Source organism: Equus caballus, chromosome 17, assembly GCF_041296265.1.
Source record: "Equus caballus isolate H_3958 breed thoroughbred chromosome 17, TB-T2T, whole genome shotgun sequence".
NCBI lineage: Eukaryota > Metazoa > Chordata > Mammalia > Perissodactyla > Equidae > Equus > Equus caballus.
In genome coordinates, this window is record NC_091700.1 from 23,388,113 (window position 1) to 23,406,557 (window position 18,445).

General features: G+C 37.5%; 1 protein-coding gene across 1 annotated transcript in view; it reads right to left on the reverse strand.

Annotated features, from left to right (window-relative positions):
- LOC100059750 (phospholipid-transporting ATPase IB) overlaps positions 1-18,445 on the reverse strand; it is a 141,876-nt gene that overhangs the window by 48,800 nt on the left and 74,631 nt on the right. Inside the window, exons 16-18 of the mRNA XM_070240554.1 lie at positions 13,550-13,674; positions 4,241-4,472; positions 2,799-2,924 (exon numbers count right to left, since the gene is read on the reverse strand). Coding sequence (XP_070096655.1) covers positions 2,799-2,924; positions 4,241-4,472; positions 13,550-13,674 — 483 coding nt within the window. The remainder of the gene's footprint in view (positions 1-2,798; positions 2,925-4,240; positions 4,473-13,549; positions 13,675-18,445) is intronic.

Below are 18,445 nucleotides of genomic sequence, written 5' to 3' on the forward strand. Positions count from 1 at the left end.
TGGCACTGCTCATCAGACCACGCTGAGGCAGCGTCCCACATGCCACAACTAGAAGAACCACAACGAAGAATACACAACTATGTAGCGGGGGGCTTTGGGGAGAAAAAGGAAAAAATAAAATCTTTAAAAAATAATAATAATAATAATAATAATTTTTTAAACAAAAATATGAACAATATGGTGTGGGGTTTATAACATGTAAAAGTAACATGTATGACAATAGTCCAAAACTCAAAAAGAGAGAAATGGAAGTATATTATATTAAGTTTGGTTTGGTTTTTTGTTTTTTTGTTTTTTTTGGTGAGGAAGATTGGCCCTGAGCTAACACCTGTTTCCAATCTTCCCCTTTTTGCTTGCGGAAGATTATTGCTGAGCTAACATCTGTGCCAATCTTTGTCTGTTTTGTATGCGGGGTGCTGCCACAGCATGGCTTGGTGAACAGTATGTAGGTCCACGTCCAGGATCTGAACCTGCAAACCCCAGGCCACTAAAGTGGAGTGTGTAAACTTAACCACTACACCACCAGGCCAGCCCCTAAGTTTTTATACTTTATGTGAAGTAGTAAATCGCTTGAAGGCAGACCATAATTACCTGAAGATGTATGCTATAAACCCTAAAGGAAGTTCTAAAATAAGAAAATAAAGAGTTAAAGCTAACAAGTCAACTAGGAGATAAAATGGAACCATGAAAATTAACCCAAAAGAAGGCAGAACAAGAGAAAAGAAGGAAACAAATTACAGATGGGAAAAATAGAAAATGTATAGAAAGATGGTAAGTTTAAACCAAACCACACCCATAAGCACATTAAATGTAAATGTTTTAAACACTCAGTTAAATGGTGGATACTGTCAGATTGGATAACAAAGCAAGACCACAAGTGACCTACACGAAACACATCTTAAATATGAAGGCACAAATAGGTTAAAAGTAAAAGGATGGAAAAAGACCTATTGTAGAAACATTGAAAGACAAAAGCTGGAGTGATTATATTACTGTCAAATTAGATTTTAGATCAAAGAAAACACCTGGAATAACAAAGGTCATTTCAGAATGAAAAAGGGGTCAATCAAGAGAATATAACAATCCTAAACATTTATACACCTAATAACATAACTTTAAAATACGTGGAGCAAAGCTGGTAGAACTGCAAAGGCAAATAGATGAATCCACAGTTTTGGTTGGAGATTTCAGTACCTCTCCATAATTGATAGAACAATTGGACATAAAATCAGTGAGGGTGCAGAAGTTTTGAACAACACTATGAACTTGACCTAATTCGTGCATTCCCCTCCAGTGAAGATGAAATGTTTAGAAGATAGACCATATTTTGAGCCATGAAGCAAGTCTCAATGCATTTAAAAGGCCTATGTTTCTTCTAGGTGGCTGTATTTTTTAAAAGCTTTACAAACGGTTGAGATGCAGTTAGGTTTACTCTCACAGCCTGTAAGACATTGACTCATAAAATGCATAGCTAAACTGAAAATAAGTGAATTAAAGAACGAAGGTTTTTTTTGTTTGTTTTGACCTAGGACTTGATATTAAACTTGAGTCATTATAGGCAACATTCCAACATCTCAGTTTTTAGCTTTGCAATGATTTCCTATTTCTGGGGATGATTTAAAAATATGAAGACATTTGGGGAGGGAGAAGCGAATCATTTACTCTTTTCAGAGAGTAAAATGATGCAGGTTGTGAGCACGTTATACCGATACACTCAGGGAGTGAAAGTGGTGCATCACCAAGAGGTGGCAAAGAAAAAGCCGCTGTTGGGCCACTGCTGCAGCGTACTTCATGGCGGGAGGGGGTGGGCAGAAACAGGAAAATGTCCACCACAGTGCTGGGGACAAGACTCATCCCGGGAAAAGTACAAAACGGCATACACCATGGCATAATACCCTCTCCCTGTCTCCATTCAAAGCTGCTGTCTGGTAAAAGTAAGATGGAAAAAAATTGATGCGGCTTACAGTGTTATCATTAACCTGAAATAGCGTGTTAATAGGGGCCAAAGCAAGAATCAAACCAATCTCCCACATTAGTGATTGACTTGGTGTGGCAACTTAGGGGTGGGTGGAAGGAAAAAAATGAAAGAAAGCCTGATATCGCACAACATCTGCCTAATCATAAATGCAGCTGCGATAAGAGGGGCTGGGACAAAGGTCAACGAGAATTCAGACACAGGCAGCAGAGAGAGTTTAGTTCTGCTGCTGATGACAAACACGGTGGGGACCACCGCAGACTCATAAAACCCTGCCTCCCTCTCTCTGTTTCTCTCAGACTTTAACTTTGATGAGAACAACCTGAGGATTCTAAACGCCTTCAAGATTTGGTTTAAAAAGAGAAGGTTGGAATTGCCTTCCCTAGACAGACTTGAGAAAATGGCGAACAGAGATTGCCGTGGGTCCCCAAGACACACGACACCTGCCATGGCGCTCAGTGCATCTATGGTGTGTAATAGTTCAAGGCTTATGTCACATATCATTGCCGAGCCCATGGGAGGCATGTATCCCAATGGCATTTAGCAATTAAGGAAAGGAAATAGGTGAGTCTGGTGTGTCCGTTTCCTTGTTTACAGAGTGGTGCCTTGATCATAGACTACTGACACTTTCCTTAGGCAGGGCCACCTAACACATAGGAGCCCCAGTTTTCCCATCTCTAAAGCCAGGACACTTAATCCAGGAGTAAAGAGGAGAATCTCCAAACTGATCTGATTCAAACATTGGGGCAATACGCTTTTCATCTGTGGTACAGAACCCTAGGAATCCATGCTGTGACCACTCTAGTTTTAGGCGTCCACTTACCTGTGGACAGATTACTAAATCATCTAGCCTCTCAGAGACAGCCACCATAGGAACAGCCCCAGCAGGCGTGGCCTCCCCAGAGTACCAGGTTATTCCTAGGAGCTGCTCAACAATTACATAAGGCTCCTGAATTCAGCAAGAATGAAAAGTGTTATTGTTAATTGCTCAAATGTGATGAAAATATTATATCCATTAAAAGCCAATATCAAATTATTGATCAAAATATTATATTATTCAAAAGTAAAAATACTAAAATGTAGAAAGAGGGGGCATTCTTATTAAACAGCAAAGGATATTACATAAACATGCAGGGGCTATAAATCGCAGGGCTACACACTCTTCTTAAATGCCCTCCAATGAATGATACAGCCGCTGTGGAAGGGACTTTGGCTGTTTCTTGCAAAACTAAATATACTCTTACCATATGATCCAGCAATTGCACTTCTTGGTATTGACTCAAAGGAATTGAAAACTTATGTCCATGCAAAAACCTGCACATGGATATTTATAGCAGCTTTATTCATAATTGCCAGAACTTGGAAATAACCAAGATATCCTTCAGTAGGTGAACAGACAAACTGTGATACACCCAGACAATGGAATGTTATTCAGCACTAGAAAGAAGTGATCTATTAAGCCATAAAAGACATGGAGGAAATGTAAATGTATATTACTAAGTGAGAGAAGTTAGTTTGAAAAGCCTACATACTGGATGATTCCAAACAAATGACATTCTGTAAAAGACAAAACTAGAGAGACAATAAAGAGATCAGTGGCTGCAAAGGGTTAGTGTGGAGGGAAGAATGACCAGACGGAGCACAGAGCATTTTTTAAGGCAATGAAATTTTTCTGTATGATACTATAACGGTGGATACATATCCTTATGCATTTGTCCAAATCCATAGAATGTTCAGCTCCAAGAGTGAATCCTAATGTGAACTATGGACTTTGGGAGATTATGATGTGTCACTGTAGCTTCATCAATTATAACAAATGCACCACTCTGGTTGGGGACATTGATAGTAGGGGAGGCTGTGTGTGTGTGTGGCCAGGGTGTACATGGGAACTTTCTATATTTCCTGCTTAATTTTGCTGTGAAGCCACAACTGCTCTAAAATATAAAGTCTATTTTTTTAAAAAATGCCTGCCAAGACGCAGTGCCTCCTTTAAAAACAAAAGAGAGAAAACGGGGAAATTATAGTCTTTAAGAACTCTTCATCAAGAGACACCACAAAGCAAAACACACATTACAGACTGGATTGACTAGGGATTTAGAGATTACATTAGCAGAGCTACAGATTCTTGGCAGCATCAGTTTAACCAGCTCCATAGCTAGTCAAGAAACACCTTTTCTGCTGCAAAGTGCATAACAACAAAACTAAAGAGAACCCAAAATGCGCTGGTAGTTTCATTTGGAAAGCAGTTTTAGGAGTAGGGTAGACCTCGGGGATGGACCCAAGGTCTTCAATACTCTCCATGCCCACATCGCTGACCCGTGCGATGGCATAATCTGAGTTGTTGGACGCCTGCATGCCCTCGTTTCCACTGATTCCCACACCCACGTGGGCCATCCGGATCATCCCAACATCGTTGGCACCGTCCCCAATGGCAAGAGTGATGGCCCTTACATGCTTCTTAACCAAGTCCACTATTTCAGCCTTCTGAAGAGATAACCTGAAAAAGAAGACAGAAACAACCACTTTGTAGCATTTTGGTTTGGTTCATTTTATTCAGCCTGTTCTAAAAGCTTTTATGAAGGAGTCAACAATAATCTACACATAGCCACATTTAAATGGTAGTTACTGGTAAATTTCCCCACTCATTAATTAAACTTTGTACATATATAAACAAGTTCTTACCCACCCCCACCAAAAAAGAAAAAGAAGCAAAAAAAAAAAAAAAACCATACAGCAGCTTCTTTAACATCCCCAAAGAAATACATAATATCAGTTGCCCAGTTTACACGGAGATAAATTCTTCAGTTTGCCATTTTCCCCGCCCCTCCCTGTTGCCTGACACTGGCCTGCTCTAGTATTTTACATTATCTACCTACATGAGAGCAAGAAGTGAAAGTCCACTATTTCTAAAACTATATGAAGGCATTTGCCCAAAATATAGAATGTAAAGCAGCCTTTGCAAATGAAACTACTCTCAAGGGAACTCGAAAAATACCAGGAGATATAAAAACATGAAGGTATCAGTCAGGAGAATCGAGGTAATGCTGTAGTTACTACAACAAACAAAAGCTAAGTGACATAACAAATATTCGCTTCTTTCTCATGCTTTGTGCCCAATGTAGATTAGGATACATCGTTGATCCTTTTTTTTCTGAGACAAGCTACAAAAGTTAATTTAATATTCCTAAAAAATGTCAGGCTAGTATACCCTGTCTGCCCATAAAATATTTACAAATATTCTAAGAAAGGAGAAGCAAAACTTTGATCTCTTATTCATCACACATTTATTCATTGACTCAATAAGTTGGACACACACCTCTCCCAAAAGTGGTAGGGGACACACAAAGGTTTTATTTTCTAGTAAGTAAACGACCTCACTTATTATCCCCTTCCCACAAAACAGCTTCTAAAAATGAATTTGAATTTAACTTTTTCAAATTTCAGGTGAGATTACGAAAACCTGAGGAGATAGAATGGCGAATTCAAAGTACTGAAAGGAAAAAAAGTCAACCATAAAAAGTATTTCATCCAATAATAGATTTAAATTAGAAATTAGAGAAAAGAATATAGGAAATAGCCAAATGTGTGGGAATTAAACAACACACTTTTTTTGTTCTTGTTGAGGAAGAATGGCCCTGACCTAACATCTGTGCCCATCTTCCTCCATTTTATGTGTGGGATGCCTGCCACAGCATGGCTTCACAAGCGGTGCATAGGTCTGCGCCTGGGAGCTGAACCAGTGAACCCTGGGCCACTGAAGCTGAATTTGCAAACTTAGCCGCTGCACCACTGGGCCGGCCCTTGAACAACACACTTTTAAATAGCCCATAAGTGAAAAAGGAAGTCACAAGGGAAATGGGAAAATACTATACCTTGAACTGAATCACAATGAAAACACAACGTATCAAAATTTGTAAGATGTAGTTAAATCAGTGCTTACAGATTTATAGCTTGAAATGCTTACAGTAGAAAAGAAGAAAGGCTTAAAATCAATGATAGAAGCCTACACCTTAAGGAGCCAGAAAAAGAAGAATAAATTAAATTAAAAGTAAGTTGAAAGAAAGAATACAGATAAGAATATATTATATTATATATCAGAATATAATATTATTATGTATTATGATTATATATTATATACATATATAATACATTAATATATTATATATGATACATATTATATATCAGAATGTAAATAGAAACTAGACAAACCACAGACTTGGCCCTTTGAAAAGATCAGCAAAATTGAACAAGGGAAAAAAAGAGAGAGTAAATAGAAATTGTCCACATGAGGAAGGAAAGAAGGAGCACCAGCACACATCACACAGAAATAAAAAATAAATAAAGGACTGCTCTGAAAAGCTTTACGCCAACCAATCTGACAACTAGATAAAACAGAGAAATTCCTTGAAAGACACAAATTACCAAAACTAACTGAAAGAGATGCCGAAAATATTTAGTAAAGAAACTGAATGGGGTCGGCTCCGTGGCTGAGTGGTTAAGTTCTCGCGCTCCACTGTGGTGGCCCAGGGTTCGGATCCTGGGCGCGGACATGGCACCGCTCATCAGGCCACATTGAGGCGGCGTCCCACATCCCACAACTAGAAGGACCTGCAACTAGGATATACAACTATGTGTGTGTGTGGTGGGGGTGGTTTGGGAAGATAAAGCAGGAAAAAAAAAAAGAAGATTGGCAACAGTTGTTAGCTCAGGTGCCAATCTTTAAAAAAAAAAAAATGAATTAGTTATCAAAACCTTCTCACAAGGAAAGGTCCAGGCCCGGTCAACAGTCAAGTGTGTCAAACATTTTAGGAAGAAATCATACTAATACTGCAGAAAGTATCTTAGAAAACAGGACGAAGAAACACTTCCCAACTCAGTTTATCAGGCCGGAATTATCCTGATACCACAGCCAGGCAAAGACTTTAAAAGAAAGAAAACCACAGACAAATGTCTTTCAAGAAAATAGACTAAAAATTCTTTGTGAAATTTCAGTACAATGTATGGAAAAATAATAAAATCAAGTCATAAAGTTTTAAAGGCGTGAAGAACACTCGAGGCATAGTCTGGTCTCCTACCCCACAACTCCCCTTTTCAGTTATGGTTTCAGTTAGTTCCGTGCTCAACTGTTTTCACCAGTTCAGAGTATAGCTCAGCTAATAGGCTTCAGCTTTGCATTCATTTATGTTTACTGTTCATCTAATGGGGACACTTAAAGGGATGAAGTGAGTAAGTGGAGAAGTGAAGGCCTTGGATCACATATACCTAGATAATTGAGTTTTGGTGCTATAGTTGTGTCGGTTGATGAGTGACCTCAGCAGAAGCTAGAAAAGGAGGAGAGTGAGGTCAGGTGGGTCACTCCCCTGCTCCTCCCTGCAATGCCTTCTCTCGCTAGTTGCGTCTGTCCACCACAGCTCACTGTTCCTCAGAGGCAGGCTGTTCTGCAGCGCTCTCTCCTTTCAGGTTCCAGTGACCATTCGCTCCCCGATCCCTTTGGACCTAGGGGTGTGACAGCTCTTCCACCTACCAGCATGTAAATAATCTCTTTGTTTGGTGTTTCATCTTAGGCTCCTGAAAGAAAGTGTCTACTTTCAGAGCCCATGAGACATGATGACCCATTTGCTGAGGTTTTTGGGAGAGAGCATATGCAAATTTTCCTCTGGACACAGTCATATGAGAATGTGAGACTTGGGGCTGCCAAGCCCCAACCTGCTGCCAGAAGGGGATCCAGCCTGGGGATAAAGCCTGCACCAGATGAATCAAAAGGGTGATCCCCCTTGAGTCCTATGTCAATCCGTGATTGAAGCTAGATTTTGGACAAAACACCAATAGTTCACTGTAAGCCAACTGCTGGAATATCCACCCTTAGTGGCAAAATTAGTCCCTATATTTTCTTCTTCTCTCTGCTTCTTCAGTATATCCTTTCATTGCTTCCTCCAGTTTCCACCAGCATGACTAGGGAGTTTGAGCAGAGAAAAAGTGAGAATTCCTTACAATATTGTTATGATGCAAAATGAAAACCAGTTATTTAAATCTGAATGGTTCAAAGAAACAAGTAGTTTTGGTGAATTGATTATTGATGAATTTGTTTGCTTCCCTTGAAGTCAACTCCACTTGCAGAGTTTTCAGTTGTGTGACCTAATAAATTCTCTTTTTGCCTAAGTTGGATTTTAATTCAGCTTTCCATCATTTCTACCAGTTCTAACTGATAGAATGTGAACACAGAAGGACATCTAAGCGAGACATTTAAAGCATATAATGGACCTCATTGATTGAGGAGCATGTTCATAATATTTCGAAGTCCAATGTATCAATATGTTTGTGAAATGACTAAGAGAAACCTCGGCTAAATGGAAGTCAGGAAGGCCTGTAGAGTGAGCTCTCATGCCCTGTCATACATCATCAATTACTCCAAACAGGAAGAGACATATGCTTGCATCTCTGACAGGAGATACGACTACTTTACTACCGAAAGATTTCTCTCCCCACCTGGCAACAGCCCAGCCAATGAGAAAAGCCACAGCTCAGTCAATGAGAAGCTGTTACTACCCTAAACTGATACTTTCCCCCAATGGTCTTTGCTTTAGAACAGCCCCTCTCTACTCCTGCTTCTTTTCTCTATAAAAGCAAGTTTCCCTCCTTTGTTCTCTAGGTTTGCCTATGGTTTGCCATAGCATGCACGTCCTGAATTGCAATTCTTTTGGTTCAAATGCTGAACTCCTAATGACTATTTCTAAGTTAACTAGCGCAAATAAACAACTAGGAGGGAAAATTTAAATAGCAATTACCCTGGACTTGTGATAATAGGCAAAATGACTCCAAAAACAGCTCTAAACTGATACTTACAGCATGCAAATAAAGATATTTAGGATAGATAGACAGATAGACAGGCCTTACACTTACCAATGATGATAATGATACATACATGAATGATTCATACTTGTTATTAATATATAATCATAATTAAATAAAATATACTAATTTATGATTCCTAAAAAAAACTTTAGTAAAAAGCTTTGGCCATCTGAACAAATAACTTTAATTTAGTCCATCTTCCAGGAATACAATTTGGATCCAACAATTCTTTTGAGTTTTATATTATTGTACTTGAGCCATAGTTAAAGTTTTAAAATAAAAGCTATGAGATCTCTGTATATGTCTGTCTGTGTGTCTATGGATGTATGTTATAGAGATGTGATATTTCTCTACCTCTGGATGGTATTGCTAAAATTGGTTTGTAAAGAGCTCTGTTTAATTGGCTTGAAATTAAGTGCTTATAAATTAAATATTTTTAATCTCAGAAATATAATGCAAAATAACTCCAATGCTTTTCAAATTTATGTGATCTAGGATTAACCTTTAGTAAATAAAAGCTAGTTTAAGGTTTTTGGTTTAATTGAAACAGGCATGTCTTCAGAGTTATCAATGCTGAATATAATACAGACACATAATTTTCATTCTACCTGAGTTTATTAAAATCATGTTATCTCTGTTATAAAATCTGTCAGTAAGAAAGGAACCTAAGATGATGGTTAGCTATTTAATGTCAAACCCAAGTACTTGTATTTACCCATGGCCTTTTAAGTCTTTTGTCAGTTAGGGACAATTAGTGTTCTACTCTGATGCTTTTATAAATATGTTTCATTTTCAAAGAGATTCATAGAAAATACTTTAACAAGTACTTTGGGACACAGGTTTTTGATAATTTTAAGGTTATAGCACTGAATTGGGTGGGAGTTTCTGGAACTCGAGTGGAGGACTGATTGCTTTGTTGTTTTGTTTTCCAGATGTAAAAGATCCCTTTTTCTCCTCTATTTTAAGCTATCTAAAACTTACAGCAATATGGTAAAGTGTATCTCTGAAACATTTATCTTTTTCTTTCTACATGATCCCTCCAGAATTTGGAAACTCTTAAGTATTGTTTTCATGACAATATATGTGTTGGCATGGGCTCAGTGAAGGCATGCTCTGCTTGTAACAAGACAAACTAGAAATATCGGCTGCTGCAGGGGAGGAAGACAATTCCTCTACCCTCTAGGTCCTTCTGGCTGGCCTAAGAATTAAATTGACATGAGACACAATAACAGGAGAAAATCAAACAAAGCTTTATGACATGCATACATGAGAGAAACCTAGGAAAGCTGAATAACTTGCCAGAATGGCCAAAACTGCCACCTTAAATACCATCTTTAGCCAAAGACAAAGGAGTATGTTGGGTTTAGCGGTTTGGGTCTTCAAAGGGAGGAAGGTAATTTACATGGAGATTTAAATGTAAATGTTTGTTAAACAAGTGTTTGCTAGGCCATCTATAGACAACAGGACCCCGCCCCCACTGCCCCAAAATAGATCTTTTGATAAAAATAGGCTTAGTAAGGACCCTCCCAGTTTACCAATACTCAGAGTTGTCTATGGTGATGCCCTGTCCTGAGACAGGCCTTCTATCTTAAATTCGTTTAGGCAGTTAGGGAGAAGGTTAAAGTTTCCTTCAGATTTTCTGATGCCCTGAACTACATTACCAAGGCTTTGACTAGAAGGATGTACACAGACTCAGATATGACCAGACAGTTTTAAGAAACTGCTTCAAAAATAGGCCTGGTACCTTGCTTACAAGTTTCCAGCAAAGCAATCTTAAAAAGAGCTTGTATGGTCAATCACTATTCTTGCTGCATTTATATAAATAATCAGGCTAAGTTTACTACAAACAAATTAGTTTTCTTATGATTATCTTTAATAAAAATGGGGGTAATTGTGGAAAGAAAAATTATGCTTGCATCTTTGTAAATATTATATTCTAGTTTTATTAATTGTCTTTAAAGTTTGTTATATACCTGAAAGCTAGACTAGATCCTAAATTCTTCTATTTTTTTTTAAATATCCAGCTATGATATTCCAAACCAACATTTCTAATTTTACTGCCCTTGAAATCTCCTTGGAAGGGACTATACCAGGACCTCCTCACTACCCTGATGGCAGCCAAACTTCAGGGACTCAAGCCTTTAGTACACATCTCACAGCTAAAGAAGCCTCCACTTGACATCTAGATGTGCAAATGCTAGTGACCTCCAAATCAAATGGATTAGGAAGAGAAGAAGCTGACATCTGAGGCAGACGGCTTTCCCAAGATGACTGGACCAGGCCTATATGCTCTCTTCCCACTGCTGTTTCTTCCTTCATTTTTTCCCTCTCTTTCCTGGAGAATTCTCTTACCTGCATTTCTCAATCCCTTGCAAAAGGGGAAAGCTTTTCTGATTTCTGGAGTTGCCATCATAAACCTCAGTCTTTCCAAGACAGTGATGACCCCATAGTTTACCCTATAAGTAATTTCAATGGGATTCCAGATGCTGTGTTTGTCTAAATTGCTCTGCTGGCCCATTTTAGCAAGTCAGGGTGCTAAGCCCATCTAAACTCATTCCTTGCTTTAATTTAGCCCAGTCTTAGGAGGACAAAAAAAAAAATATTTTGAATATTTGTATGAGAAATTTCATGGGACTGTTACTGTAAGTTGAATCAGTTGTATATTTCTTAACATGTCCATGTATTTAGGTTGCTTCTCAGTATGTAACAACATAGTATCTGAGCTTTGGTGATATTATGCTAACTCCTTTATGCCAATGAATAAGTCTATAGATAATATCACTTATGCAGGAGCTTTATGTCCATCCCCTGGTTCCATCTTCATCTGTGGAGGTTTCAGTAACGGTTTTTATGCTTGGGCAACTCACTGCCTTGACAGTTGGAGAATAAAAGAACAGTGTGCCCTTGCCATATTCACTGTCCTGTTCTCTCTGCATAACCAGAGACTTCTCATTGGTCTCTCCCATTCAACCTCCATAGTCGCTCTAAAAGAGAAATTCCAGGAGGCATACTCGACTCTGGGTTTGCCTCCATAGGAAGAGCTTTCTTCTCATGGATCAGAGTGAGAGCCAATGAATAAATGATCAACAATCTCTCCCTGACTCTAGCAGAGTTGGACAACTCTACAGCCTAAGCAATTTTAGCTCAGCAACAGTCACTTAACTCATCGGCCAAGGTAGTTTTGGATAATTGTATATCACTTCATTTGTTTACTTGCTGAGAAAAGAGGTATCTGCGCAATGGCAAACACCTCCAATGCTTCTGGGGAAGTAGAGACGAGAGAGCAAGCACATTGACTACAACAAATTTCACTTAACGATCCACTGTCTTTTGATTAATTCAGCTGGTTACCTTCAGGTCTGGGCTCTTGGTTTAGAACCACCCTGGAAACTGGGATACTCATATTGCTCTTAATCTTATTCAGTAAACTTGTTGTAAAGTTCTGTACCTATTACCCGTTGAACCTCTTATAAAAATGATACCCAATAAGGTTATGCTGGCTCAGCACTTCAAGATGATCTCCAATTCCTTGGATTTTGGAGAAATATAGATGGAAAATGCCTGAGAGTTCTCCCCACTAACCTTCCTTGCTACTCAAATGTGACCTAAATGGTTTCCAACCACTATGCACCTTCTCTCCAATGTGGAACACAACAGCCAGGAAGGGTCATTCCTGGCACTGAGGGACAAACCAGTACATGCAGAGAACCTGACTGCTGACCAGCGATGCTTTCAGAGAAAGATCTTGATCAAGAGGGGAAAATGTAAAATGAATAAAAGAAACCTCACCTAAATTGGAATCAAGAAAGCCTGGAAGGGAAGCTCTGACATCCTATCACACATCATCAGTTACTCCAAACAGGGAGAGACATATGCTTGCACCTCTGACAGGAAGTACAACCTCTTCACTGCTAAAGGGTTTTCTCCCTACTTGGCAACAGCCCACGCGTGAGAAAAGCCCCAGCTCCGCCAATGAGAGGCTGCTGGTGCCCTGAACTGTTATTTTCCCCCAACGCACTTTTGTTTAGAACAGCCCCTCCCTGTTCCCTTCTTTTCTCTATAAAAGCAAGCTCCCCTCCTTCGTTCTCTGGATTTGCCTATGGTTCACATCCTGAATTGCGATTCTTTTGGCTATTCATGAATAAACACATTTTGAGGGTAAAATAGCAGGCAAATTTGCTTTTTAAATTGGCATGTTTTAATAATTGGTCCATTAATATTTTTACTGAGGAAGAAGGAACAACTGTCCTGTACGTAGTTTCATTATTTTCTCAGTTCCAGCCATCTTTGTTGTAGAAGATTTGCCTTTTTAAAACCAACGTTTTGACTTGCCCTAATACTCATAACTTCATTTTCCTCTAGGTGTCAGTGGGTTTTTTCTGACTTGCTCCTCACTGTAAATAAACTGAGGACCTTTGTTCCCACTGAAGACTTCCATCCTCGGTCATTACATCGATAAAAAATTTAGCATTACAAAGTTATAAACTACCTTCCAGTACATCTTAAACCTGACAATTAAAATTAAATTAATAACTGTCATTTCAGTTTGAGCATATATTTTCCCTCTAAAGACTTTGCCTTTGCAAAAACTTATATTTCCATGCCTATACTTTCTTTACATAAACAGTATTAAATATATCAGGGTAAAAAAAAGAACAGCGAATATATTCTTACCTACAACACAGTACTGCTCTACATGAGAAGGCCAAACTGAGGAAGCACCTCTTAACTTCAAAACGGAGGGCATATCTCAATGTCTCACCATCAATGATTAGCGCCAGGTCATTTTCTTTACCTAACAAGGCTCCAGGATCTTGACAGTTCTGATTAATCATTTCCTGTGTTGCCTAAAACAGAGAGGGGGCAGGGATCACTTAACTTTTCTCATGTTAAATATAAATGAAAAGACCTTCTGAGTCAAGCTGGTAGACTGAGACATATCTTGACCTCATTTTTCCCTTCAAAAATTTCACTGAAATGAAATTAAAAAGTAAACAAATAGTATGAAAGATGCTTGACATCATTAGTCATCAGGGAAATGCCAATCAAAACCACAATGAGATACCACTTCACATCTACTAGCACGACTAGAATCAAAAAGTCAGATTATAACAAGTCTTGGTGAGGATCTAGAGAAACCCAAAACTCTCATACACTGCTGGTGGCAATGTAAAATGGTGCAGCCAATTCGGAAAACAGTCTGGCTTTTCCTCAAACAATTAAACATAGAGCTACCAGATGACTCAGCAATTCCACTCATAGGTATATATACCCAAGAGAAATGAAAACATATGTCTACACAAAAACTTGTACATGAATGTTTATAACAGCGTTATTCACAATTGCCTAAAACTGGAAACAATCGATAAATGGATAAACCAAATATGGTATATCCATACAATAGAATATTCTTTAGCTATAAAAAAGATACGAAGTGTTAAAGCATGCTACAACATGGATGAACCTTGAAAACGTTATGGTAAGTGAATGAAGCCAGTCACAAAAGCCTGTATGTTATATGATTCGATTCATATGGAAGTCAAGAATAAGCAATTTCATAGGCACAGAAAGTAGATTGGTGGTGGTTTAGGTGAGGGGAAGAATGGTGGGAGAGATGATAACTAAAGGGTATGGAGTTTCCTTTAGAGGTGATGAAAATATTTTAAAGTTGACTGTGGTGACAGTTGCATGTATCTGTGAAGATATTAAAATACACTGAATTGTACACTAAATGGATGACTGTTTTGCTATGTGAATTATAGCTCAATAAAGCTGGGTTTTTTTTAAGGTATATAAATAATAGTAACTTCAAATCAGTGGTAAAATAGGGAAGGGTGCTAACAGCAGACCTGGAAGTTCAGAGAATTTTTGGAAAAAATGTAAAAGATGAAAAGAGAATAATGGAGTGAACTTCTACCAAAATGAGTCATCAGGTTTCTAAGAGAGAAGTATGCTGCAGAGACGCATTACTGAATTGAAGGTGTGGGAGTCATCGTAAGCTTATTTTTAAGCTTAGCTCATTTAGCCTCTCGTAGCTCATTTTTCTCACCCCATCCTTTCTTTCCTTCAAAATTCACATAAACTGTTGAAAGCTCAAAATTTTAGAGAAACAACTCCCCATGCCAGTGGCAAAGTGGAAAATTCAGGTAGTGGAGTATTTCAAGTAAGATATGTAATAAAAGTTTAAGTCATATAGATTAATGCTAAAGAAATTTGATGAAAAAACAAGTGACATTTTAAAAAACCAAAAATATCAATTACCATCATCTGTTGAAAGATTAGTGGACTAATAAGTGTACCAAAATATTTCTTGATTGTTGCATCTCTGTTTTATTTCTGACTATCTAAAGTGAATGCCGTAAAGTACTAAATCATATTTAAAAGCTTATTTAATTATTTTACTTAACTATAATTTTCAGTTATGTTCAATTACCTATAAAAAGTAGAGAAAGATTTTTTATGATCTCTAATTTCCCTAAACATATTAATAAATGAAATTTTAACAAAATGTGTCGCTTGGGGAAAAACCTTAAAGCACAATAGGTATCAAGCACCAAAACCTTTAATGAAATAATCCTCACCCCTATTTTTCTCGAAAGGTCTTCATGACTCATTACTCAAATGCAATGACTACGTTTCCTGAAAGAAAAGGTAATTTAATAGTCTTTGAATTACTGAGACCTTTATATAAACCCTAAAGTTCTAATAAGAGATGGAATTCAAAAACTTGAAACTCGATTTCACACTGTGTAGGAATTATTCTGTGTAATATAATATGTGTATCATACTAAACATTTCCACTTCTACATTTTCCGTATAGTTGGCTGAATATTCCATCAACACGCAAATGACTGTAATTGCTCTGTTCTCCCAAAAATAATCAGACAAAATTGAAGTTCTCCTCTACTTCAACAAGTCACCTCACATTTCATTTGATTTCTGAACCCCAGACTTGGTGCTTTTCTAATTAACATATTTTTTCAATTTTATAATTGCTTAGAAAAACTAAATGCTTGCAGCTAAAGCTATTACACTTTTAATGTCTAATTTTTTCTCCAACTTCTAAATTTTTTTCATTTCTCTTTACCATGGTTTCTGCTGCCAATGCGAACAGAAGTTAAGATAATTCCTTTGATACGGTTCATACTAGACTCTGACTACCTGAGTGACTTGCTAAAATTAATTATGTAAAATCACTTTGGTAACCTGCAACACATTATATGGGAAACTTGCATTACTGCTTAAATTATGCAAAACAAGTATATCAGTAATTAAATAATGATTATTTAGGAATAATTAGTTTTCAAAATGACGTAACTTTAAAGTTTACAGGAACTTAAGATGCAAGAGAAAAGCCAAGAGAGACAAAGTATCCGGATCACCATGTAAACCACAACATTTAAGTGAAATAGAGCCTCCCAAAGTCGGCTGCACTGACAAGACTAGCTTCTGGAAAATTCTAATTCATGCAACTAATTCTAATTACTTATGCAACTGAGACCAAAATATTAACAAACTTTGGAAACATAAATTTGAAAACGTGTTAGTTGCCTTTGGTGTATATAATTTGGAGAAATAAAAATTATAATTCAAACTTCATCTAATATTTAACAATAGAAATTCTTGATAAAACATATAAGAAACTCTGGGGCCGGCCTGGTGGTGCAGTGGTTAAGTTTGTGCTCCCCTTCGGCAACCTGGGGTTCGCCTGTTCAGATCCTGGGCATGGACCTACACACCACTCACCAAGCCACACTGTGGCAGGTATCCTACATATAAAAAATAGAGGAAGCTGGGCACAGATGTTAGCTCAGAGCCAATTTTCCTCAGCAAAAAGAGGAGGATTGGCGGCAGATGTTGGCTCAGGGCTAATCTTCCTCAAAAAAACCCCACAAACGTATAAGAAGATTCTGTTCAATATTATACTCTTAGGAGCCTTATTAATAATACAAAGGCTACATGCAACTCCCCAAATATATAAAAACTAAACTGAGAAATAAAGAAAAATGATAGAAAAGGTACTGCCACAATTATATGCTATGAAGAGTTAAGACTTGAATTAATTACTCCTTAAACATAATGAGTTTTTTTCTTGCAAATATCTTATCCTGAATACTTTATTGAGATATAACGGACAGATGAAAAAATGCACAAATCTCAAATGTACAGCTCAAAGAATCTGTAAAGATATATACACTTATGTAACCATCACCCAGATCAATGCAGAATATTTAAAGGACTTTAGAAGGATCCCTCATGCCCATTTGCAGTGAGTCAAACTGCATGCCTCCAGAGGCAATCACTCTTCTGATTTTTGTCTCTATTGATTCATTTTGCCTGTTCTTGAACTCACATAAATTGAATAATCAGTGTAAACTCTTGTGTTTGGCTTTCTTCACTCAAAATAACATTTGAGAGATTCATCTATGCTGTTGTATTTATCAATAATAGTTCCTTTTAATTGCTGTGTAGTATTCCATTGTATGAATGCACCAGTTGTTTTTCCTGTTGATAGACATTTGAGTTGTTTACAGTTTGGGGAAATTATGAATAAAACTACTATGAACATTCTTGTACAAATCTTTTGATACACACATGCATTACTTTTTCCTAGATATATACCTAGTAGTGGAATTGCTGAACCGTAGGGCAGGCTTACGTTTTGCTTTGGTAGAAACTACCAAAATGTTTTCCAAAGTAGCTGCACCATTTTATATTCTCACAAGCAATGTATTAGAATTCCAGTCACTCTACATCCTTGCCAACACTTGATAATATGGGTCTTTCTAATAGATGCTATTCTGATGAGTATGTCATGGTGTGTCTCAATTTCATTTTCACTTGCAATTCCCTAATGAGTAATGATGCTCACCATCTTTTCTTATATTTATTGGGTATTCAAATATCTTCTTTTGTGAACAGCACCCATTCCAGATTCTCAATCAAAAGCTGATGATGTTTGATAACTGGGACACCTAACCAAATCTTATTTCTGATGAGGTTAAAGAAGCAACTACATCCAATTTCCAGAAGTGACAATAATTCAAGAGAGAGCATTCAGTACCCAGCCTTTGTTAGACTGTTGGTGCTGATTGAAGGGTCTGTACAAAGTGACCGTGTCTTCATTAGACCAGTTCCACAGTGTGCTTTTGCAAAGTGCTCCCGACACATGGTTTCCAAACCTGTTTCTCTTAGTCTCCCGGAATTATGTGAGCTGTCTAAGGTTCCCTAACAAATGATTAGTCTCCTTCAATTAGCCAGAATTATTTTCATTGCTTCCAGGTAAGAACCAAGACTGCTATAGATGTAATAAAAGTTTTCACTGATAGGAAAACTTAGTCATAACAAAAAGTGATTATTTGCTGCCTAAACATCAAGAAGCTAGGAAAAAACACTTAGATTAAAAATATAAATTTAGCAATAGAAAATTACATAAAAATCAGAAAACAACATAAAAATAATATTAAAATATAACATGAAAATCCACAGTTGTAACCTTGAAAAATCAATAAAAGGAATGTTTATCTTCACTTCTCTTTACCTCAAGAAAATTCTATTCATCACAACAATATTCAAAAGTATCTTGCTACGAGAAAAAACTGAAATAAAGAAACGATG